Source organism: Delphinapterus leucas, chromosome 10, assembly GCF_059928025.1.
Source record: "Delphinapterus leucas isolate spDelLeu-1000000601 "Yukka" chromosome 10, BTC_Dleu_Yukka2, whole genome shotgun sequence".
Classification (NCBI taxonomy): Eukaryota; Metazoa; Chordata; class Mammalia; order Artiodactyla; family Monodontidae; genus Delphinapterus; species Delphinapterus leucas.
Genome location: NC_143138.1, coordinates 73,103,099 through 73,123,942, shown reverse-complemented (window position 1 = coordinate 73,123,942; position 20,844 = coordinate 73,103,099). Strand labels below are relative to the sequence as shown.

General features: G+C 37.0%; 1 protein-coding gene across 1 annotated transcript in view; it reads left to right on the top strand.

Annotated features, from left to right (window-relative positions):
* DNAH12 (dynein axonemal heavy chain 12) overlaps window positions 1-18,921 on the top strand; it is a 232,994-nt gene extending 214,073 nt beyond the window's left edge. The window contains exons 64-75 of the mRNA XM_022572785.3: window positions 1,269-1,419; window positions 1,630-1,883; window positions 2,087-2,227; window positions 3,751-3,888; window positions 5,188-5,421; window positions 5,703-5,891; window positions 7,913-8,016; window positions 9,572-9,776; window positions 15,467-15,604; window positions 16,061-16,152; window positions 17,447-17,514; window positions 18,730-18,921. Coding sequence (XP_022428493.2) covers window positions 1,269-1,419; window positions 1,630-1,883; window positions 2,087-2,227; window positions 3,751-3,888; window positions 5,188-5,421; window positions 5,703-5,891; window positions 7,913-8,016; window positions 9,572-9,776; window positions 15,467-15,604; window positions 16,061-16,152; window positions 17,447-17,514; window positions 18,730-18,920 — 1,905 coding nt within the window. The 3' untranslated portion in view covers window position 18,921. The remainder of the gene's footprint in view (window positions 1-1,268; window positions 1,420-1,629; window positions 1,884-2,086; window positions 2,228-3,750; window positions 3,889-5,187; window positions 5,422-5,702; window positions 5,892-7,912; window positions 8,017-9,571; window positions 9,777-15,466; window positions 15,605-16,060; window positions 16,153-17,446; window positions 17,515-18,729) is intronic.
* Window positions 18,922-20,844: the final 1,923 nt, after the last annotated feature.

Below are 20,844 nucleotides of genomic sequence, written 5' to 3'. Positions count from 1 at the left end.
TTGTTGGGGGGGAAGAAATCCCTCATAGCAGGTGTCTGTCCAGAGGCTGGGAGTGAGGAGAGGTCCACAACTCCAAAGGAGAGGGGAAGGCAAGGGAATCCCTAATGGAGAGGGGACTTGTGTGGTATCTGGACGACGTTATTCATCAGCATGGCGGCTGAGAGTCTCTGTGTCAGAGCTCTGAAGGGCAGTAGTGGCTTGGGGTCTTTATATCCTGGGGCTTATCTTTTTATGGCTAGCAGATGTTGGGTGAAAAGTAGGCAAACTCTAAATGGTTAAAAATCTGCTTATTTGGGCTATGTTTAAAACAGTTGAATATGCAACATTTTGAGTTTGGTGCCAGTGGACTTTTGAACTAACAGGTTTTAGCCTACTGTGAAAAATAAACAATCCAGCGGTAAATACACACAGGCTATCTTTGTCCCATTTATATAACAAGCTGATGGTAAAAAATGGTATCTAAGTATAATTATAATTTGTATTTTTCTTGTTTATAAGTATTAGGGTATAGACAAAGCTGCTGTAACAAAGGGACCTAAAGTACAGTAGCTGAAACAAAATAGAAGTTATTTTCTCTATCTCTCCTAACAGCCCAGAGTATTTGCTTGAGGGCTGGCAGGGCATCTCTGTTCTTGAGATCATCCAGAGATTCAAGTTCCTTCTCTCATGCTAGAGAAGACTCCTAAAGTGTGGTCCTTGTCAGTGAGATTGAAGCTGGGTCATGAACACCACATCTGTTGAACAGGAAAAGAGAGTGTTGAAGGCAAACAGTTTGCTTATAAAAAATAGGATCTGGAAGCTCCATATATAATGTCCATTTGTATTTCTCTGGCCAAGACTTAGTCACATGGCCACATCTAGCTGCATGAAAGGTTGGGAAAACTTGGGGTTCTGTTACCAAAAGGAGACACAGAATGGGAACAGTTTGCAGTCTCTGCTATACTAAATGAGGTTGAGCATCTTTTCCTATGTTTAAGATCCATTTCTATTTCATTTTCTACAAACTGTTTATCTTCTTTGCCCATTTTCTTTTGGATTGTTAGTCTTGCCCCATCAATTTATAGATACCTTTTATATATTAGGAAAATTAGCGCTTTGCCTATGATATGCTGCATGCTTTTCTTATCCATTAGACTCATAGTTTACTCTGTCGGTTTTCAGTAATAATCAAAGTTGTTATGTGGAACGTTATGTTATGTTGTGGAATGTTGTTATGTTATGTGGAATAGAAGTTACTCTAAAGATCATATTTTTTCTCTCTTCAACAGATAACTCCAGCCATAACTAACTATGTAACTGACAAACTAGGGAAAAAGTTTGTAGAGCCTCCACCATTTGATTTGACGAAGAGTTATTTGGATTCAAATTGCACCATTCCCTTAATTTTTGTGTTATCTCCAGGAGCAGATCCCATGGCCAGTAAGTACATAATGTCAACTTAATAAATTATAAATAAATCATCTCGTTCAATATCTATTTCTTAGATGAGTGTAAATCAGTAAATTCGGTGTTTATAAGGAAAGGTAACTAGAATTTTTCACAATTAAATACTTATACACTGAAACATAAGGCATATTTTATAATTTTAGAGTAAGCAGTGAAACCACTTATTTTTTTGTGCCCTCTTAGGCCTACTGAAATTTGCAAATGATAAAGCTATGTCTGGAAATAAATTTCAAGCTATTTCACTGGGACAGGGACAAGGGCCAATTGCAACAAAAATGATTAACGCAGCAATAGAGGAAGGAACTTGGGTTTGCCTACAGAACTGTCACCTCGCTGTCTCCTGGATGCCCATGTTGGAAAAAATATGTGAAGATTTTTCTCCCGAAGGCTGTAACTCATCCTTTAGGCTTTGGCTCACAAGTTACCCATCTCCAAAAGTATATTTATTTCCTATGGAGTTTAGTACATTTATTTGGTTATGTGTTATTGATACATTGTATATCTTAAATGCTTAACCTTAAGAGGTTTTAACAATATTTCTGGAGTCCTCCCTTATACCTATTTTTAATCCACTAGTGTATGTATTTTTAGGACTTGAGTTGGTTATCTAGAGTAATGCTCTTTGTTTATTTTGTCTTAGTTCCCAGTAACAGTTCTACAGAATGGAGTAAAAATGACTAATGAGCCTCCTACGGGTCTTCGGCTAAATCTCCTCCAATCATATCTCACTCATCCAGTTTCTGATCCTCAGTTTTTCAATGGATGCGAGGGAAAGGAACTGGTAATATTCAGCCTCTGGAACTTTTAAAATGTGTTTTTATAGTGAAAAAATATGAAAACATAAATATTTAATATTAAACTTTAGGCATTTCCTAAGAAGATAGAAATTCTACCTGTTATTTTATTCCCAGTTGTTTGTGTTCTGCTTCCCATGTAGTAGATACTCAAATAAATATTTGTTAAATGAATGAACATTTCTTAGTTTGTACAAAAGTCCAACAGTGCATTTGATTAAGACAATTAAGACCCAAGAGTAGCAATCTATTTTAACATTATTCTTTCAACAAATATGTTTGTTAGGTACGATATAATGCAGTGAGAGTAAAATAGACACTGCCATCACCAAAAAGGTCTGTCTTCATGGAAATTCTAGTAATAATGTTTTGACATATTAATAACACTCTTCAATGTATCCGTATGTAAAAAAGTTTTGCACATGGTATTGAGGACGTTAGGAGTTCCAGTAAATAGCACTCCTTTTCTCTGCCCAAATTCTTACCAGTTAAGAAACAGGAAAAAGTACAAACATATGGGAACCAAATTATAACCTTAATTACTGATATAGACTAGGTTGGAAGATGTAGTTTACATCTGTGAACAAGTGGGCTTAGTATTACTGAACCCAGAATTAAGTACATTTATCTACCCAGAGGAACAGAGGAAAACTTCCTTCCCTGCAGGAAGCTCACTTCTAAGAGAGAAAAGGGAAAAGCTGAGCAAAGCATATTTGCTTGACTTTCCCCAAATTTACCCGTCAGATAGGTACTCCTCCCTCCACCAGTGAGTATAAGGATGGAGAAAATCCAGGAGTGTTACATTAATTGAAGTTTCCCTGCATGGAAGGAAACATCAGTACTAAGGAGATTTTGCACACGCCCTTTAAGAGTGGAGTCTCTGTTTTCTATAGCCTACCAGCTCTCCTGAACATAAGCCCTGCTGGCTTTCAAAGCCTGACGTTCTGGAGGTTTGTCTTCTTAGTGCAGGGCCCCTACACTGGGGAGCCCAATGTGGGGCTCAGACCCTTCACTCCTTGGGGAGGACCTCTATAATTGTGATTTTCCTCTCATTTGTGGGTCAGCAAACCTGGGTCCTGACTACAGTATGTCTCTGATCCTCCTACCCATCTTGTGGTTCTCTCTTTATGTCTTTCGTTGTGGAAAATCTTTTCTTCTACCTTCAGTTTGTTCTCATAGATAGTTGCTCTGTAAGTAGTTGTAATTTTGGTGTATCAAGGAAGGAGGTGAGTTCAAGGTCTTCCTATTCTGCCATCTTGGCATGTCTCTCTAGCACTATTGCATTTTAATAAAGTATAATGTTATTGTAGTTTGTCTAGCTTGGAGATTTTGGATAAGTCATAAGATTAATACTTTTTATAGTAAGCATTATTTTGGATAGTCTTTCTAAATAAAAGTTTGTAGAGATATATGATCATAGAACCTTATAATGAAAGATCATCAGTTCCCCTCATTTTAGTAATGGAAATCTGATCAGATTTTTTTCTTGTTGCATATTTTTATCTTAAAGGCATGGGAGAAGTTACTCTTTGGAGTTTGTTTTTTTCATGCCCTTGTGCAAGAGAGAAAGAAATTTGGTCCTCTTGGTTGGAATATTCCATATGGATTTAATGAATCAGATTTACGCATCAGTATTCGACAGCTACAGGTAAAATTAGAAAGGAACTAACATTGAAGGAGGATCACTGTGCACCAGGCCCTAGGCAATTCCCTTTGCTTAGAATGACTTATTCAGTTCTCCCAACACCACTAATAGTTGGCTAGATGGTATTAATAATTATAATTTTGGTTTATAAAGCATAATCTCCATCTGCATTTTTCTGCTGCAAATAATGGGAAACCTGATTCAAACTGGCTTAAACCATAATGAAACTTTTTATCTCACATAAAAAAGAGTTGCAGAGGAAGGACAGACTCTGGAGTTGGTTGATTCAACAAAAGTGTTGCCATCAAGGACCCTAGTTCTTTCTTTTTGCAGTGCCCTCCTCAGCGTTGGCTTTATATAGGTCCTCACTATACTCTACTCTTAGCCTCCACTCAGCCAGATCTACGATTTAGCTCTATCAGTCAACAAAAACAGTAGAAAAGGAATTTATTGAAAGAATATTGGGTAGGTCACAGAATCACCAAGATGGCTGGAGAGCCAAGGCATCCACAGTCATATCCAGAATCATATCATGTCTGGTAACAGCATTCCTTCTACTTTTATTAAATATCGGACACCACAGCTCATAGCTGCCACACAGACACTAGTCTACTACATACTCTCTGATGTCATCAAAAAAATTCTTTGCTGTTCCTGCTTCTTTGCACCCTAAACCCCAGTTCAGTCTAGGATGGCTACATCTGAGTTTCCAAGCCCAGGTCACAAGCCTAGGCTTTAGCCATAATGGAGGCTGAGAAAGTGAGTGGTCGGCTTTTTCAGTTTCTGTAGACTTACAATGAAACATGAGATGCATGAGATGGTCAGCAGCCCCCCACCAAAGGAAAAAGATCAAATGTCCGCTATAAATTACTACTCACTCAGACTTTGAACTAGGCACATTACTTACATGAATTTTAATTCTCACAGCAACCCTGTAAGGTGGGTATTATCCCTATTTTGGAGAAAACCAAAGCTAAGAAGTAAATTTACCCATTGAGGTAAGATTTGAACTCGGGTCTGTCCAACTCCAATACTTTCCCATTATTTCTGTCATGTTTTACCAAATATATTAATCCAACTAGACAACCACAGAATATTGTATTTTTCTGCTTCTGTGCTGTGATAAGGGCCTTTATGACATGGGGCTTCAAAACAACCATGATGATAATTCTTCCAACCCCACTTCCATGTGTATAGATTGATGGATGATTGATTGATTGATAGATATTTAAGGCCATCTTAAAATGGAAATGAAGTGAGATACTTTAAGGTTTTTCTCATTTCATTTTTCCTTTGTTTCAGTTATTTATAAATGAATATGATACAATTCCATTTGAAGCTATCTCTTACCTGACTGGAGAGTGTAACTATGGAGGAAGAGTGACAGATGATTGGGACAGACGTCTCCTCTTAACCATGCTGGCTGACTTTTATAACGCAAACATAATTGAAAACTCTCATTATAAGTTTTCTCCCAGTGGAAACTATTTTGCACCTCCCAAAGGCACTTATAATGAGTACATTGAATTCATTAAGGTAACTGATATCACTGAAAATAGGGTGAGATTCAAGTGTGATTTTTCTAAAAAGCAAATAGTGAAGTAGTCCCCCATAATGTATAGGATTAGACAAGTACTATGGTTCAATCTGCTTTCAATATATTTTGCTTCTAGTAGTTACTGAAAACTGGAAAAGTTTGATTCCTCTGTTGTTTGATGTTTAGTTGATTTTTAACCCTTTTTGGTCTGCACATGTCTACCTTATGAATTAACGTATCCAGTGAAAATGTGATGCTTGTTGAATCTATTTTCTGGTAGAAACTTCCATTTACTCAACACCCTGAGATATTTGGATTACATGAAAATGTTGATATCTCCAAAGACCTTCAACAAACAAAAATCCTCTTTGAGTCCTTGCTCCTCACCCAAGGAGGCTCCAAACAGACAGGATCCTCAGGAAGTGCTGACCAGATTCTACTAGAAATTACCAAAGATATTCTCAACAAGGTAATGTTTAGCTTAAGATATGTTACTTGTAATATAACATAAATCAAAATGGCACTGAAATGTCAACTTGAAAACTCCATTTAGCAGCATTATGATCTTGAGTGAGATACTTTGCCTTTCTGAACATTAGTTTTCAAATCTGTAAAGTGGTGATAATAGTACCAGCTGTATAATGTTCTTGTGAACATTAAGGAGATCATTAAATTAAAGTGCTTTGTATAATGCCTGGCAAATAGTAAGTTCTTAGTAACTACAGTTGTGGATAAGCTACTGAATATATGATTTATTATCATTTCTAAATAAGGATGGTGGGCCTACTTTTTTTTTTCTTTTTTTTTCTTTTTTTGTGATATGCGGGCCTCTCACTGTTGTGGCCTCTCCCGTTGCGGAGCACAGGCTCCAGACGCGCAGGCTCAGCGGCCATGGCTCACCGGCCCAGCCGCTCCGCGGCATGTGGGATCTTCCCGGACTGGGGCACGAACCCATGTCCCCTGCATCGGCAGGTGAACTCTCAACCACTGCGCCACCAGGGAAGCCCGGGCCTACTTTTTTTAAATGGAGGAAATGGTCTGAACTTGCTGGTTCAAGGAGGGAATGGTTTTTAATCTATACCTTCAGAAGTGAGGAGGCACAGGGAAATAAGATCAGCACTAAATTAACAGCTACAGCCTTTTTTTTCCCCCCATACTACAGCCCAATGTACTTAGCCCTCTTGGTAAAGTGGAATGATAATCTCTTTTCTCACTTTTTTCTGTGTCTTAAATTCAGTAAAGAACTACTAAGAGGACTTCATGGTGCTAAGCACAGATCTTCACAACTCCCCTCCAGGATAAATACTATAATTATCCCCATATTTCATTGTCAGGCACTCTGACAGAGCAGAACCTGACCCCTACCCCATCTGCCTTGAAAATCCACGGATGGCACCTACTCTACTCTCACAGTTGGTACCCTTGCCTTACACCAGTCCTTAAGTAGAGCCTACTCACCTTAAGCCTGGCTGTGGCCACTGGAGAGGAGAAGGGAGCAACACTGCCTTCTACCCCTGGGTAAAATCAAGCTAGTCTCCTCCAACCTCCACCCCTGGACTGCTGCTTCTGCCATTTGCCTCTTCTCACCCTCAGCCCCTTCTTCTTGTGTGGTTTATCTCTTCGGGGCAAGGTTCTTGCCCTCCCAAAAGGGCTCTTACAAGATCCCTAGCAGGAAGTTTCCTGGAAGTGGCATATAGATCTTAATTGGGGTAGAATGTTTGTGCTGAGCCAGATGTGCCTTGAGTGACACCACCTAATATGACTTAGAATTCTTTTGTACCGCCCAAGGACCATTGCCTGGGGACAGTCTGGGCAGCTCAACTTTCTTAGTTTGGGAGCTCCCCCATAGGGAAATTCCTTTGCCCCTTTAAGAGTGTGAATTCCATTGTCTTGGGGCTTGCTCACCAACCCCAAAGTCCCCTTTATCCCGTCTCCTCAAGTGTCTCTGAGATGCCTCATTGAAATCAGACACTCAATGGCCTTCTCTTTCCCTATGCCCTGGAACCTTGCTACATTTATACATTAATTATTTGATAGTGGTGTAAGCAAATCCATTTTGAGCCAATTGATAATTTATTGGAAATAAATTAAAAAGAGTTATGAAATGGTACATCAGTTTTATTAATGGAAAATAAAATTCAATTTACAAAAGAAAATTACACAACTTTTCAGAAATGTATATCTTCTTCATAGTACTCTATCCTGTAGTAAAGAGCATGGGCCTTAGTGTTAGAGATCTATGGATTTAAACAGACCACTTTTGGACTCTGTACCTTTGGACATTTACTTAACCTATCTGTACTTAAATGATAATGATGGCCACCTAGTAGTGAATGGTAAAGATTACATGAGATAATGTTTGGAAAGCAGTTAGCATAATACTTGGCACATAGTAATTGCCTAATGTTAGCTATAATTGATATTATAGCTGAATGAAACTAATTATTTATTCTGAGAGTAATATGTGATCTTCAAAATCTATTCTCTTAGCTACCAAATGACTTTGACATTGAATCAGCACTACTCAAGTATCCCGTGAGATATGAAGAGAGCATGAATACTGTTTTAGTACAAGAAATGGAAAGATTTAACAAGTAAGGAGCTCTATACCCAGTTATTCAGAAGGCTACCAACCAAAGTTGATAAAAAGTTACACTGGTATTGAATTAAAATTTTAAGAAAAAATTATCAAAACTTGCCATTTCATTAGAGTTCTTCTCCGTTTTTAAAGTCGCGTAATCTTCTGCTCCAGAAGGGAAGGTATCTTTTATAATGTAAAAGTGGTGATGAAATAGAGATCTGCTTTGACTGGTTAAAAATGTTCATTAATCATAATTTCTCATCCACCTATTGCTCTTCTCCTCAGGAAGTGAAGATGGAATGAGCCTTATCTTGGTCTATGTGTAAATACATCTCTTGTCATTTTTCTGCCATTGACACATATTCACCCCCCCATTTTCTTCCTGAGTCTATCTGGATTGACTAGGTACCCTAAAATAGCAAACAAATTATTTGCTTTGAATTTTTTAAAATAAATAAATTTTTTTATTTATTTATTTTTGGCTGTGTTGGGTCTTTGTTGCTGCACATGGGCTTTCCTCTAGTTGCCACGAGCGGGGGCTACTCTTTGTTGTGGCGCGGGCCTCTCATTGTGGTGGCCTCTCTTTTTGAGAAGAACGGGCTGTAGGCGCATGGGCTTCAGTAGTTGTGGCAAGTGGGCTCAGTAGTTGTGGCACATGGGCTCAGTAGTTGTGGCTCGCGGGCCCTAGAGCGCAGGCTCACTAGTTGCGCTGCATGGGCTTAGTTGCTCCGTGGCATGTGAGATCTTCCCGGACCAGGGCTTGAACCTGTGACCCTTGCATTGGCAGGCAGATTCTTAACCACTCTACCACCAGGGAAGCCCCTGCTTTGAATTTTCAAATTGAATTTTCTACAGTTAAATACTGGCTTAAGGAATGGAGAATTGTTTTGGTTATGAATTTTCTAGTGTTTCCAAGTTTGTTTCAGTTTCCAGACTTTTTGAAACTTTAAAATAAAGCATATTAAAACACTATGATGCCTTAATTAATTTAGTAATTGTTATACAAAGACCATATGTATTTACATATCATAACATACTATCTCTCAGTTGCTTAGGCTTCTAGGCTAAAACCCTCACTTCAGGTATATTTATGGTGTTCTTAGCAGTTTGGGCCTCAGTGGGAAACAAAGTACTTGCAAGGGTATAAATGAATATACACTGTGTGTTTTAATTCAGTGTTTCCAAAGTTTCAGCCATTGTATCGTACCTTTATAACTTTCTTCATATTTGCATGTCACCTATAACATTATTTACCTGATATTTTTCCTTAAATTATTCTCTGTTTAAATTTGCCTGGTCTTAAGCAATAATACCTTGAAAGCACCAATTTTGATATGCAAGTTATATTATTTTCTATATTTAAAAATACATATGTAATAAATAAGATGAAAAATGTTCATCCAAGTATCACGTAAAATTACTTTATATTATCAAGTGGGAGGTGACCACACTTTGGGAATACACTCCCATAAAGCTGTGAATGGTATCCTGCTATTTCTTCTTCTGGAAAGACTGTATGTTGGTATTTACTATCATATATGTTGATGACACAATTTCTTTCCTTGCAGTTTAATTAAAACTATACGCAACACTCTACAGGACCTTAAAAAAGCTATTAAGGGCGTGGTTGTCATGGATTCTGCTTTGGAGGCACTCTCTGGCAGTCTGCTTGTTGGAAAGGTTCCAGAAATATGGGCCCAACGATCATACCCAAGTCTTAAACCCCTAGGAAGTTACATCACAGACTTTCTAGCCCGGCTGACCTTTTTGCAGGTTAAAAATTATATATAATATATATATATTATAATGTATATATTATTTCATTTTTTTGGAGATACTAGAAGAGATACTAGAAATTGGCTGTGGTCACTTGAATGTCTCTGAGTTAGATGAAATGGATTAGTAGTTTCATGATAATCTAATCAAAATTTTAGAATATTGAAAATTACACACATTTCAAAGTACTAGCAGAAAATTAAAATTTTATTTTACCCAAACCCAAGTAATATGTGACATTTATATTTTTGAAGATTCACAACTTGGTCTTGTGATTTTCCTACTGATGGTAAATCACAAAAAGAGCCTGAGGCTTGGATTTATCAATAATTGTCCATTATCTAGAAATTGGTGCTTCTTATCTCTTATCTCATAAAACCAGGGAGAAGATGGAGTGCTTTGAAATCTCCGAATGCTTCACCCTGCAACCTCACACATAAAGGATGTGTAAGGCAGCACACTCTTTTTCCTCCCCAACTCCTCCGCTTGCCCCCATCGTATGGTTGATGCTTATGTGAGGATAGTGGGTGGGGAGAGCCCCCAAAATACATTTTGGAAATTCACATAGGTATATGACCTCTCAGTGTTCAGTTGCCCTTTTATTATACAAACGCTTTATTTGTTTCACTATAGAAGCTAATAACAAAATAACCCTACTTGTGAAGATGTGGAGCGATAGGCTTTCTTGTACATTGCTTTTTAATTTTTGCCAGTCTGATAGGTCAAGCATATCTTTGTTTCAATTTGAGTTTCTTTGATTATTAGTGAGTCTGTGCTTCTTTTGGTATGTGTGTTTGCTGTTTGTGTTCTCTCCTGTGAATTGCCTATTCATCTCCTAAACCGATTTTTCATGGGACTATTTTTGTTTGTTTTAATTTTTTTATAAAATTTTTAAAGGTTACTTTCCATTTACAGTTATTACAAGATATTGGTTTTATTCCTCACATTGTACAATACATCCTTGAGCCTATCTTACACACAGTAGTTTGTGCTTCCCACTCCTCCACCCCTACATTGCACTCCCACACTGGTAACCACTAGTTTTTTCTCTATATCTGTGAGCCTGCTTCTTTTTGTTGTATATACTAGTTTGTTGTATTTTTTAGATTCCACATATAAGTGACATCATAAAGTATTTGTCTTTCTCTGTCTGACTTATTTCTCTTAGCATAACTTCCTCCGAGTCCACCATGTTTCTTCAAATGGCAAAATTTCATTCTTTTTAATGGCCAAGTAGTATTCCATTGTATATATATACCACATCTACTTTATCCATTCATCTGCTGATGGACTCTTAGGCTGCTTCCATGTATTACAATTATAAATAAGGCTACTATGAACATTGGGGTGCATGTATCTTTTCAAATTAGTGTTGTTTTTTTCCCGATATATATCTGAGACTGGAATTGCTGGGTAATATGTTAGTTCTATTTTTAGTTATTTGAGAAACCTCCATATTCCACAGTGCCTGCAACAAGTTAAATTCCCACCAACAGTGTACAAGTGTTCTTTTTTGTCCACATCCTTGCCAGCATTTGTTATTTGTGTTAATTTTGATGATAGCCATTCTGACAGATGCAGGGCGATATCTCGTGTGTGTGTGTGTGTGTGTGTGTGTGTGTTTTAACATCTTTATTTGAGTATAATTGCTTTACAATCGTGTGTTAGTTTCTGCTTTATAACAAAGTGAATCAGCTATACATATACATATATCCTCATATCTCCTCCCTCTTGTGTCTCCCTCCCACCCTCCCTATCCCACCCCTCTAGATGGTCATAAAGCACCAAACTGATCTCCCTGTGCTCTATGGCTGCTTCCCACTAGCTATCTATTTTACATTTGGTAGTGTATATTGGTTGTACCTTCTCCCTTTTCATTTCTGATTTTATTGATTTGGGCCCACTCCCTTTTTTCCTTGATGAGTCTAAAGGTTTATCAATTTTGTTTATCTTTTCAGAAAACCAGCTTTTAATTTCATTGATTTTTTTCTATTTTAATTCATTGATTTTTTCATTTTATTTTTTTTCTATTTATTCTTTTTTAGCCTCTATTTCATTTATTTCTGCTCTGACCTTTGTGATTTCTTTTCTTCTATTAACTCTGGGTTTTGTTTGTTCTTCTTTCTCTAGTTCCTTTAGGTGTAAGGTTAGGTTGTTTATTTGAGATTTTTTTTGTTTCCTGAGGTAAGCTTGTATCTCTATAAACTTCCCTCTTAGAACTCCTTTTGCTGCATCCCATAAATTTGGGATTGTTGTGTTTTCATTTTCATTTGTCTCTAGGTGTTTTTTTATTTCCTCTTTGATTTGAATTGCCTCTTCATCTCCTAGGCCCATATTTATTTGAAAATTTTTTAAAAAATTAATTTATAGGAGCTTTTTATGTAGATTATACACTTAACAAAAGAATCAGAATATAAGGGCTTTTTTTACATTTTTTAAAAAAAATTATTTATTTTTTGGCTGCGTTGGGTCTTCATTGCTGTGTGTGGGCTTTCTCTAGTTTGGCGAACAGGGGCTACTCTTCATTGCAGTGTGCAGGCTTCTTGTTGCAGTGGCTTCTCTTTTTGCAGAGCACAGCCTCTAGGCACGCGGGCTTCAGTAGTTTCTGTCCCTTATCAAAAGTATCTGACATATAGTTAATTCCATCCTCCCCTTGACATAATCTTGCTTTTTTTCATTTCCTAAACTTTTCTGAAATTTTAATCGGAAGTGCTTACATTTCTCGTATACTGCTTTGTTCCTGAAGGGCTTTGAAGAGTCTTTAGCTTGGTCCCCTAGAGGGGTCCTGGCATGATGCCAGCTGGAATAATATCCAGGACAAATTTCCTTTGTTGTTATTGTTAATATAAAGTTCATATCAAACTCTACTTTCTGAAATTGGCTTTCCCGTTGGAATCATTCTGTTTGAATGAGAAAGGAAAATCTCACTCATTATTGCGCATGTTTATCATCCTTCACCACAAATCTCTTCCCCTGAATGGATCTTCCCTATTGTTTTCTTACCCTTACAGAAGCTGCACAGTTTTCCCATCATCTTTCTCTCCCCTGGACTCTTAACTTTACCTCCTAATGATTCTTAGAGTTAACAAATTAAACAAATTGAGTCATCTGGAGTTTTTTCTTCTTTTCTCATTTCTCTCTCACTGTTCACCCTACTTACCTTCCCTTCCTCCTGCCTGTGCCTTTTTTTTTTTTTTAAGCTTTTTGCACACTGGCTGGAATCTCAGATTAAATCTGGGATCCGACACTTAGTATCTGTGTGACTTTGAGCAAGATACTCATCTTTCTACACCCCAGTTTCCTCATCAGTAAAATGGAAGGAATAATTCCTAACTCACTGAATTATTTCGTGGACTAAGTGAGGTGATGCATGTAAATTACTTAGCGCCTACGGTATGCATTAAGCGCTCAGTAAATGGTAGCTGATTCAGAGATTGTATGTAAGTAGCTGACCTAGACACTCATGACATTCTTGGCTAAATGAAGCCCTGGAGTGAGCAAGGGAATGTTCTATACACTTGCCTCTGGGTTCTTATAGCTTTCTTGTGCATGATACTAGTTCTGCTTGGTTTGTACCCTTGTCAAGCTCCATCTCTTTCTCTTCTTCTTCTTGATCTGACAGCTTGTACTGTTGCAACGTCTCCAGCAGTGGTTTGTTCTCTTCTTCCCAGGGAGCAAAGCTGGCTTCTTCCCATAGTGTGCTGCTCACTCAGAGACAAAGTTCATTTTGTTAATTCATCTGTTCATTCAAATGTGAATTGAGACCCACTTTGTCTAAAGCGCTTTGTTGCTGCATAAAGTTGCCAGGTTACCTTCAAGTTGCCAATAGCCTACAGGAAGATAATCTGTGTATCTAAGAAAAAGCTAAGAGCAACATATAAGATGCTCTGGGAATTCAAAGAAGGGAGAGAGTTCTTTTAACTTAGGAAAGCAGAGTTTGTTTATTGGATGAGGTAGCATTTGAGCTGGTCTAAATGATGAATGGTTTTGGACACTGCAAATAAAGGAAGAGGACTTAAGAGACAGCTGTAGGATGAAAGGCACTATTTCATTTAGGATTGATCCTGTTGTAAAAATTTTGACATAAGCAAAAATTAAGTTTGTTCCCTCATGTAACTGAAAAAGCCAGGGAGTAAAGTGACTCCAGGCAGCATTTGGCCTAGGGTGCAAATGTAGTTGCCTGATCCTGGTTTCTTGCACTTCTCTCGGCTCCAATCTCTGTGGATTAACTCCATTCTCAGTTAGGTTCTTGTCTGACGGTAGCAGGATAGCAACAGCAACTCTGGCCTTACATCCACAAAACTTCAAAGAGTTTAGAGTGAATCTTTTCCCCAAAAGTCCCAGCAAAAGTCTCTACATCTCTGGCTTTGATTGGGTCACATGTCCATTCCTGAATCAGTCACTATGACTGCAGGTATGATCAGCTAGGCATGAATGACATGCCCACTTCCAGAAGGTGCATTTCCACCACCAGAAGTGTTTCGATTGAAAGTGTAGGAGGGTTCATCCTCCAGAGAGATATAAGAGTAGTGCCACTTTAAGATAAGCAGAAAAAACAACAGATGTCCACCCAGTGCAGAGAAGAGACCACCAAAAGTACATTCTGATTAGAATGTAAGATTTTTAAAGGGGAACTAAAAGGGATGGATATTTAAATACAATTTGGGGCCAGGTTGTGAAGTATCTTGAATAGGAGACTAAGATGTTTTAGACTTTAATTTGGTAGGGTAGTAGTAGATTGCTGAAGAATTAAAGATGCTAAAACTTGATCTAAACCATGCATGGAGAAGTATACTCTGGCAGCATTGTTATAGATGTACTGAGCAGACAGAGGGAAGAAACAAGAAGAGGTACACATGATACAGAAAGAAGGCCAGGATATCTAAACTGGAACAGGGATAGTGGTGTGGAGGCAGGGAGTTTAAGAGGATTAAGGAACTGGAACCAACACATGAGGGCTATAGTTAGACAATGCATAAGATGTCTAAAGATGTTTGCTTATTTTTTTTTTAATAAATTTATTTATTTTATTTATTTATTTTTGGCTGAGCCGGGTTTTCGTTGCTGCATGCGGGCTTTCTCTAGTTGTGGCGAGCAGGGGCTACTCTTCATTGTGCGTGAGCTCCTCATTGCGGTGGCTTCTCTTGTTGAGGAACACGGGCTCTAGGTGTGCAGGCTTCAGTAGTTGTGGCTTGCAGGCTTTAGAGCGCAGGCTCAGTAGTTGTGGCACACGGGCTTAGTTGCTCTGCAGCATGTGGGATCTTCCCGGACCAGGGCCCGAACCCGTGTCCCCTGCATTGGCAGGAGGATTCTTAACCACTGCGCCACCAGGGAAGCCCCAAGATGGTTGCTTTTGAGTGGTATTTTTTTTTCCCTCTTCAGTTGAGTGGTATTAAGTAATGTAATAAACCCTCAAATAATTTACATTTGCCTTTTTGCAGAAGATTTGAATCTTTCAAATTTTGTTTTATTCAGGTTAATGTTAAGGTTAGTTTGAATTTTCCAAGAAGAGTAACTAGAAGGGATAAAAAGGTAGAAGGGCCAAGATAGGTTGTGTGTTTGGTGTCAGGAAAGAGTCCTGTGATGGAAAGTGTGGGCAACATACACAAAAACCAGAATCAGGAATTGTGTGTCAGGTGATTCTTAAGTTGAAAAATGAACATAATGCTTTTTTTTTTCCTTTATAGGACTGGTATAATTCAGGAAAACCTCGTGTGTTTTGGCTCTCAGGTTTCTTTTTCACCCAAGCCTTTTTAACTGGAGCGATGCAGAATTATGCCAGAAAATACACCATCCCTATTGATTTACTAGGATATGAATTTGAGGTACCGTAAACTCCTTAAACTCCAGAGTATATCATTACATCAAAGGCATGTATTTAAGCAAGGAGGATATGGGGAATTCATATTTTTATAGCCCATTACAAACAATTCTACTTCTTTCCATTCTTTGTGTTCATGAAGAAAGTATATAATATTTGTCTTGCTATCTTTATGAGAGAATTTTTATATATCTCAATATTCAATTCAAATAATCTAATGCTGTTTTTCTATCTTAGCAAAAAATCAATATGAGGTACAGTAAAACCATATAAAATATGTCAAAAGGAATCGTATTATATATTTTTAGATTTACATTTTACTGAAAAAGTCTTACGGTTTAAGAAGCTATTATATGGAGGAGTTTTCCTGAATATGTTCTGAAGATTTAGCTACTGCTTTCTTTATGAGACAAAGTTGTCTAGGGAGAAAATCATTGCTAGTGTGTGCTTCTGCCTTCAGGTTATTTCTTCTGATACATCTGAGGGAACACCTGAAGATGGCGTTTATATCCACGGATTATATCTGGATGGAGCACGCTGGGACAGAACAAGGTCAGTAGTTTCAACTGCAAAGACCTATTCATTTGTAGCTGAATCATAGGTGAGATAAGCTGTCTGCTACCTTTCCCCCTGCCATCCCCATCAACCAAAAGACTTCTAGAGAATACGACAAGTAATAAATAATATCAGAATTCTTGCCGTAAGTCATTACTCAGGCTCGGACAGTTAATGAGTGAGTAATTTCAGGTTCTGAACAATTTTGAGTTAATATTTCAATGGTCTTACTAGTAGAAAAGTTAGTTGAAATTATTTTCCTTCTTCTGTTTTATAACAGTTACGTTCTGTTTGGTAATGTGTAGGAGCACCTCAGTTTCAAACAGTTTATAGTAAAGTTCCCATTTCTCCTGGTGAATGGAAAACAGTTTCTTGCATTTTGATGACATAATAAGTACATATTTTAAATAAATACTGAATTTCCAGCTTAGGAAACAACAGTGCATATGTGTGTATATATATATTTATATACACACACACAGACATATGAGAAAGGGAAAGATTATTTCCCTTGAAGCCCTGCTCTTTAACAATCCATTACGAAGCATAATCTTCTATTTCCAGAGTCAGGGTTACACTTTGCTCTCAAGGGAGGGTTAAAGCCGGAGGCAGGGAAAGTCACTTAAGAAGGAGCATGAAGGTGGTTTTACAGAGATGGCTCTAAGACAGGGATATGAGGAGACTTAGCTGCACATAGTTCATTTGATTATTTCGCTTTTCATTTTCATCATTCTGCTGACATTTCTGTTAACTTACGTTTCCTTATATATGTATTTATCTTTTCATCCCTTTCTTCCCTCCTCTTGCAAGCAAACAAGCAAGCAAAGAAACAAACAATGTAGCATAGGGAAAATAAACCACGTTTTCTAGATAGATAGATCTGTGTTTGAATCCTCATGCTGGCATTTAAGAGCTGTGTTACTGTGAGAAAAGTACTCAGTCTCTCTGAGCTTCCTTCCACTCTTCATCTGTGAAATAGGATTAGGAATGGGGACAAGACTATTGGGAAGGTTAAATGTGACAGCATAGTGTCGGCCTCATGGACAGTGCTTTTAAAGTGGCAGGAATTGATATTTGTCCACTGTTTGACACATTGCCTTTCCATATTTTTCTTCTGTTTCTCTCGATTCTTCATTGCCTCTTCCTTGGTTTTGTTTGGTTTTGTTTTTACATTTCTTTTCCTGCATATCTCTGGTCCTCTCTTGTATTAAAAGCCAATAGCTAAGTAGCAATTTCTAAGATGCAAATTTTATTTTATTTCTAATAAACATCTGTCAATTTCTCTTCACAGTGGATTGCTTGCCGAACAATACCCCAAACTTCTGTTTGACTTGATGCCCATAATATGGATAAAACCAAGTAAATATATTTCTAACAAAACTTTGTAGAGTTTTAGGAAAGATAATGATAGATATTATAACTGCTTCCCCAAATAAGTCTCTGTTCAAACCTATTAAGATTTTGTTCAATTATAGTAAATAGTGACTTAATGTTTACAATGGAAATATATTGTTCTGCCTTTTTGGGTTGCATTTATATTATTTTAGGAATATTATTCTGCCTCTTTTTGCTCTTATCCCATGGGATGTAATGTTTCCTTTGCCCCTCCCCTACAGTTCTTTTTCAGTCTAGAGCTTCCCATCAATATTTTGATTCTGAAGTGCCTTTGCATACCTCTCAGAGACACAAATAGGCTTGACACAGTCTCCAGCTAGTGACTAGAGTTTTCTGGCTATAAGAAACTCCTAGGCCTAGGAGCCAGCCAGGTGCCCCAAGGTACAGATGTTGCAAGCCACACGGGGTGGAGGCCAGTTTTGCCCCCTTGGGAAACCTACTTGTTCCTTCCCTCCTTCTGCAATCATCATTTCCCCACCAAATCTGAACAATTGAAGCTCATTCTTTAGTTTTTTCTTTCTTCTCTATTTTTTAATTCTCAAATAACTATAAATGAAAAATTTATAAATTACCCAATCACCACTCAACCCATTAAGCATTTTTTATTATTAAAGCAGTTCATTTATAACTATGACAAATGTGGCCTCAGTTTAGAAAGATTCCTAATATCTCATATCTGGCTTTTCAAGGATTGTGTATAGATTCTTTCTGTGAGTAGGTAAGAGTTGGTATATTTTTCTTAGTAATAACCTGCTGAAAAAAATAGTAACTTCAGCTTCTAATTTATGGATTTCTTGTATTAGAGCTCTAAGCAGCTGTGTTTCTTTTTCTGCATCTCCTGCATTACCTATGCTGTATTTTATTCCTTCTTCCCTAATTTCTCCTTCTCTCCCAAGTCCTCTTGAGTGTTTTCATACCTGCTAAGTGATAGGTCTTTAAAATCAATTTCTGTCCTCCAGACCTAGAATCATGCACCATATGAAATCATTTACCTTGTTTCACAACCATAATTATATGCCAACTGTAAAAACACAACAATAATAACTTTAAAATGTTCAATATCATAATCATGATCTTAGATTTACTACTGGTCATTTTATTACAAGATAAATAGTTGTTCTTTTAGTACCAGTGGCTGTTTTCCTTTTATCAAATGAATATATTTCCTTTTTCTTCAAGCTAAAAAGTCTCAGATTGTGAAGTCGAATGCTTATGTCTGTCCTCTTTACAAGACAAGTGAACGTAAAGGAACTCTTTCCACCACAGGACATTCGACTAATTTTGTCATTGCAATGCTGTTGAAAACAGACCAACCCATTCAACACTGGATCAAACGTGGGGTTGCTCTGCTTTGTCAGTTGGATGACTAAATTGGACAAATTAAGAAAACATCTGAAAGAAGTTAAAAAAAATTGCCTTCACTTAATTGAAAATATATATATTATAAAACCCAAGTATGTTGGTGTAATTCTTTTAAATGATCTTTGTGAGTGGTCTTTGCATTGTTCTCCTCCCTGATGTACCAGTCTCAATTGGAGCACAGCCTTCCACATGGACTCTCAAGGTCACAGACATCTGTGGAAGAAAAACGTGAAAAGAAATGTGGAAAATCTTTGAAACTTTTATTTAGTTCCTCTTTTTAGTTTGATATATATGTGAAAAACAGATTTAGGAAGACTGGATAAAATTTAACTAATATCAGAAATTATCTGTTTCACAAGTGTTAAGTCATTTCATCAGCTTCAGTAATAATTTCCACTCACCTATGTGAAGTGATTATACACAAACATTTCAAATACATAAATAAATAAATTGTAAATAAGGAAAATGTTGAAACAATTTCAGAATGAAACCCCTTTCTTCATACTTTTAAAACGTTAGTTCCATTTCTCACAGTACCCCTGTGACAAGGAAAGGAAACGCAAAGCAGTGAATTGACATGCAAAGGCAGTTCGATGACTGGAGGGAAATCCTACACACTTGAGGTGGTATCATGCTTCTTGGCATCTGCTTCATATTTAATTGGAAATGGCAAGTGGGCTGTTTGTTATTTTTAGTAGTTATTATTCTTATTATTTAGTATGCACTTATCGTATTAGTGTATATTAACAATTTTTAAACATTTCAACAAAACAAAATTATAGTCAAAATTTTATTATCTTGTTTTTATTATCTTATTTTATTATCTTTTATTCCTTCCTTAGGATTCCCTGGACATTTTAGGCCACAGCTGTGTAATCCAAAGAAAATGTAGGTGCAGCATCCCAGTGAATCAGGACCATTGGGACAGTCACTTTTGATAATTCAGTCAGTGCAAAATGTTTGGCCTCTCTTAAGTAGAAAATTGATTCTGGTTTGTAGTGTCTATGTGCATGAGCCCTAAGAGAACGAATTCACTTCACATGGCTAACCCCCTGCAAAAGCATTTTATTCCAGGAATAGAATGTTTAATCTTTTAAATTTAATGAATACAGCAGTGAAAAAAAGAGATCATGTTTTCAAACAGAGCTAAACCACATATAAAAAACAAGGAGAATGTGCCAGACTGTCTTATGATCAAGTATTTATAGTAAAGCTATTAATGGAATGGTCACTACACGGGAGTGGAGATCCTAAATATAAATGAAAATTCTGATGTGCTAATCCTTAACAGTGAAAACTTCAGTGCTGTCCTAAAGGATATAATAAAAGGTAAAAAGTCTTTGGTATGTGATCAAACCTATTCTATGCTAAAACTGAAATGTTCTTTTAAAACCATTGAGATGTTGCCTAGTAAAATATATCGGGGTTTTTTTCCCCACTATTCCTGTTACATGTTATGAGAATACATTTATTCCTATAACATGTTTATTTTTAGTATTTACTAACTAAATAAAATATTATTTTCAGCATTATACCCCCTGCGTGTAGGAAAGATATTCTTTGGAGTGAGAGCTACAATTAATGAGAAAAACTCATAAGTCAAGTTTAAAATAGATTGATATGAACATTTTCATAGTTACAATGGCACTGACCTAAGTTTTATATGAAAGGTTGTGTTTCCTGAATAAGCTTTAAGTAGATGGCTGCTCATGGAAAACTTCTAATTTATGTTGAATCTGTGTCAGTTCAGAAAACTGTTTGGGGTTTTCAAAAAGATTTTTAATGAATATTTTGTGTTCTAAATTTTGCACTTTTTCATTTATCAATCCTATTAAGTTTTTAGTTTTCTGAATTTCATTTATAATTTTAATCAGTTGATAATCTTTCACAACTGGAAAAATATTTTTAATTCATTTTGACTTTAAAGTAAAT